The sequence below is a fragment of the Conger conger genome, chromosome 7, assembly GCF_963514075.1.
Source record: "Conger conger chromosome 7, fConCon1.1, whole genome shotgun sequence".
Classification (NCBI taxonomy): Eukaryota; Metazoa; Chordata; class Actinopteri; order Anguilliformes; family Congridae; genus Conger; species Conger conger.
Window position 1 is genome coordinate 55759773 of NC_083766.1, and position 4424 is coordinate 55764196.

The 4424-nt window shown below is 48.8% G+C and overlaps 1 protein-coding gene across 1 annotated transcript; it reads right to left on the minus strand.

Moving 5' to 3' along the window:
* Positions 1-215: 215 nt before the first annotated feature.
* LOC133133365 (diacylglycerol O-acyltransferase 2-like) lies at positions 216-3601 on the minus strand. The gene is made up of 5 exons (XM_061249464.1): positions 3589-3601; positions 2589-2763; positions 1621-1766; positions 1366-1416; positions 216-822 (listed from the first exon to the last, which is right to left on the minus strand). The coding sequence occupies exons 1-5, from the start codon at positions 3599-3601 to the stop codon at positions 671-673; spliced, it is 537 nt and encodes a 178-aa protein (XP_061105448.1). The 3' UTR covers positions 216-670.
* Between the last annotated feature and the right edge of the window lie 823 nt (positions 3602-4424).

Genomic DNA, 4424 nt, shown 5'->3' on the forward strand with positions numbered 1-4424 from the left:
CCAGATGATACCATACATGGGCCCATCTATCTGTGCTGGTGGAGTCATGATGTTATGGAGGGCGGCCAAAAGGTGATCAGATGGGCAGAACTGTAGGGGCCAAGGTCGGCATGGTGCTGGAGAACTCCTACCCCTCCTCCATCTCTTAATCTTTATTTCTTTGATAAATCTGTTTCTGACTTTTCCCCCAATTTTCTCCAAATGTGGTAGTCAATTGTTCCCCATCTATTCCAATCACCCTTGTTGCTGTGGATACACTGCAACAGCCCCATCACTCGGCAGCCCAGGAGGATCAGGATATTAGAGAGCGATAAAAGAGTAGCCTAGCGGCTAAGGTACTTCAATGGGCGCCGGGAGGTTGGTGGTTCGATCCCCAGTGTAGCCACGATAAGATCTGTGCAGCTGTTGGCCCCTTGAGCAAGGCCCTTAACCCTGCATTGTTCCTGGGGGGCTTAGTCTAATCAACTGTAAATCCCTCTGGATAAAAGCATCTGGCTGAATAACAAATTATGATTAATTTTATATATTTATTATGCTCTGTTTCAATAAGAGGGAAGCCTCCTTGCTTGCCACAATGCTGCCAGATCTCAGCCAGGCACTTGAATGGGGGGGGGGGGGGGTGTTTGAGCTAGGCAGTACAATTCTCTGTCGGAGGTCCAAAAGCCCCATCTCACTGGACCTCTAGGACGCTATGCTTCTGGGCGAAGCGGACCTTGTACTCGTCGAAGAGTTTAACCAGAGAGCTGATGTACATGGCATGGTACTGGTCCACCACTTCCTGGCTGGGCTCCTCGATCTTAGGCACGGTGATGGGCTCTCCAACTGAAACACAGACATTCAAAAAGCTGTTAGAAATCGGGCAAGTTACCAGCACTAGCTGGTTGACCAGCTCAATTTTCGAGCTGGTCAAGCTGGGTTTTACAGCAGGGTAGGCTGGCCAATCCCCCTTGGAGCAACATGGGGTTAAGGGCATAGCTCAAGGGCCCAACTGATCTTATTGTGTACACACTAAAGATCGAACCATTGTCCTTCTAGGTCCCAGCCAAGCACCTAAGCGACTAGGCTATAGGCTGCCCCATTTTTTCAAAATAAATAATTAACAAAATACAATAACAAAAAGCACAATTGATGGTTATTCACAGAGTTAACAACATTGTTTGGTGTTTCAATGCGTGTAACAGATGTTAAATATTAATGTGAACTTGACCTTGGTCACTGCAAATATTGACCATGAATTGTGTTGACTGTGTAAGCCTGCTGTGATTCAGCTCGTTTCTCTTGTTTAATACTTCATTTTGTGGTCACTCACCGACAGTGGTGATGGGTTTACAGAAAGGCACCAGGCCCCAGGTGAAGGTCACTCACCGACAGTGGTGATGGGTTTACAGTAAGGCACCAGGCCCCAGGTGAAGGTCACTCACTGACAGTGGTGATGGGTTTACAGTAAGGCTCCAGGCCCCAGGTGAAGGTCACTCACCGAAAGTGGTGATGGGTTTACAGTAAGGCACCAGGCCCCAGGTGAAGGTCACTCACAGACAATGGTGATGGGTTTACAGTAAGACACCAGGCCCCAGGTAGAGGCCACTCACCGACAGTGGTGATGGGTTTACAGTAAGGCACCAGGCCCCAGGTGGAACAAGCAGATTGCGAACCCCAGCAACTCCTGCAGTCTCCTCTGAGCCAGCCGCCACCACGTGCCCTCCTCGAAGATCAGCTGCTTGTAGACCTCGTTCTCCCCAAACGAGTACACAGGCACCAGGTCAGCCCTGTCGGAATACAGCGCCAAAATTAAACACTTCACTCTAAAACCTACTATCCTCAGGGGTACTGCAGCCTCTGTTTTCACACTGACTGCTAGGAACCAGACCTGGGTCCAACACGGAATTGTTTCGGATTCAAATAACGTTTCTACGCTTTACTGAGCTTGTCTGGTGTAATGAAACCTATGAAATACTGTCAAAAAGTGAAAACAAGGCAAGATCAACTGAGCACAGAAAAGTACTTGAATGTGAAGCAGTTATGCATTTGATCCAGTTCTGCTAGGAACAATGGCCACACTATCTAAAGCAGGCTCTGCTACACACATTGCAGCTGCCGCACCAGTTTTCCCAAACCCCCACCTTTTGGCAAACGGTCTGGTCGAGACAAACTAGGCAAATACAGAGGACAAATAATTAGTTTGGAAAGTATTAACTCCTAATCTTCTTTGACCATGGAACATCGTATACTTCCTGCCACGCCAGTTTTGATTCAATGGCAAAGGAGCCAAAGTATTGAGCATCTGCAGTCACCAACGCTTCACCTCAAAGACATGAGCACTGGCAGCGGCTTGCTGGGTCATCCCCTGTAACCTGAGGCTTAATAGTGCTGAGTCATCGCTCTTTATCCCTGTGGCATGAGTCATGGTTCTGGCACACACACACTCACACACACACACACACACACACACTCAATTGGTGTAGAGAATGCATACACACACATCATAGAACGTGCAAACTCACACATATTCAGGCACACATACACACAGCTGAGAAGGGTTAGCCAGTGAAGAGAGTGTCTGTTTGTATGTTTTTTCGCTGCAGTCTTACCCCTGTTGCAGGGCCAATTTCACAAATACCTTGCGGTTCTTCAGGGTGACAGAATTCATGCTGGGAGCGCAGTTCAGGGACTCTGCCGCTCCCCCAACAACAATGACCACGGCATTGCCCGTTCCGTTCCGGGACAGGATGTATTCGATGGAGTTTCGGTTCACCAGACAGATGCCTGAGTTAGCGTAGCCGTAGAGTTAGATGAATTGGTGATGAATGATGAATTCCGCTAGCATAGCACTCAGCAGTATACCGGAAATGCCATTCAGCAGGACTTCTGCTTTACGTCCCTATACACTATGCCCTATGCAGCAGCACATGTACAGAGGATGTCTGCTTAGCTGCACTAAAGCAGGATAGATGTTGCATCATTTTTCTCTACAGCTAAGCAGCCCCAGAAATAGGTATGTGTATCTCTTTCACCTGTACTGAGTCACTGACAGATTGGTTTGCTGGCCACCTGACTGACTGGCTTATTGAATAGCTCTCCAATTAATAACATCGGTTTTACTACAAAAATATCAAAACAGAACTCCTTGCCTTCTGCAATGTTGGTGAAGTCACCCCAATATTTTCATTCATTCATTATCCTAACCTGCTTATCCTGAACAGGGTCGCAGGGGGGCTGGAGCCTATCCCAGGATACATTGGGCGAAAGCCAGGAATACACCGTGGACAGGTTGCCAGTCCATCGCAGGGCAGACACACCATTCACTCACACACACCATTCACTCACACACTCATACCTATGGGCAATTTAAACTCTCCAATCAGCCTAACCTGCATGTCTTTGGACTGTGGGAGGAAACCCACGCAAACACGGGGAGAACATGCAAACTCCACACAGAGAAGCCCTGGCCGACGGGGATTCGAGCCCAGGACCTCCTTGCTGTGAGGCGGCAGTGCTAAGGAAATTTGATCCTTGAAGAACAAAAATGTTCCTCCACTATCTTCTTATTTCTGAGAGTGCAAACCCTCTGACAGTTGACCTGAAATGTACCTCCACGAGTCATTTGGCCTGGCAAAGCCAGAAATGTGAGGAGTATCGATCAGGAGGTCATGGATTATCAGTTAAAAGAAAGCCCATTGAGGGGGCGACAGGTTTGTTTTGGAATGGTTTGTGGTGAGCTTTCACATGAGAATGCTGGATCTGTGGTGCGGTGTATTGTTAGGTTAGCTATATTGTATCAAGACTAGGATACTTCCTACTGTTACTTTGGAATTCTCTGGTCTCTTGAAGCTTCTTGCACGGAGCACCCAGATTCCCCAGATGAATCTGTTTTATTGAGTGCTTCTTCAACATCATTGCTGCGACTAAAACTTCACCCACGGAAAAAGGGATGAGGAGGAAGTGACAGAAAGATTTCCTCAACACCACATAAAGGTCTTGGTGCCGGACAGGGTGGTTTGAGTATATCAGAAACTGCTGATCTCCTAGTCTCTAGAGTCGGCAGAGAACAGTGCGAAAAACATCCAGTGAGCAGCAGTTGCACTAGAACACCTCTGAACACACAAGGTGTCAAACCTCTAAGTGGATAGGCTACAGCAGCATATTTGTGCTGGAGCATTTTGTGGTATTACTTACGCGGTGCGCCTGCCCCTGGTCTTCCCGGTCTCTCCGCAGTGGGGAAGCCCATCCCGGTGGAGAGGAAGGAGAGGCCGTCGGACGAGGAGCTGAACGAGCTTCACGAGCGCTACATGAGTGAGCTCAGCGGGCTGTTCGAGGAGCACAAGGGCCACTACGGCGTCCCTGAGGACAAGCACCTCACTTCGTCTGAGAGCCCGCCCACCCTCTTCCTCCTCTGCCTCCGCCACCACCGAGGCCCATGAGGGACC

Coding starts and splice junctions, on each gene's coding strand:
- LOC133133365 (XM_061249464.1), bottom strand. Junction 1,767..2,588: donor AAATTGGCCCTGCAACAGGG/GTAAGACTGCAG, acceptor GTATTCCGACAG/GGCTGACCTGGTGCCTGTGT. Junction 823..1,365: donor TAAACCCATCACCACTGTCG/GTGAGTGACCTT, acceptor TCTGTGTTTCAG/TTGGAGAGCCCATCACCGTG.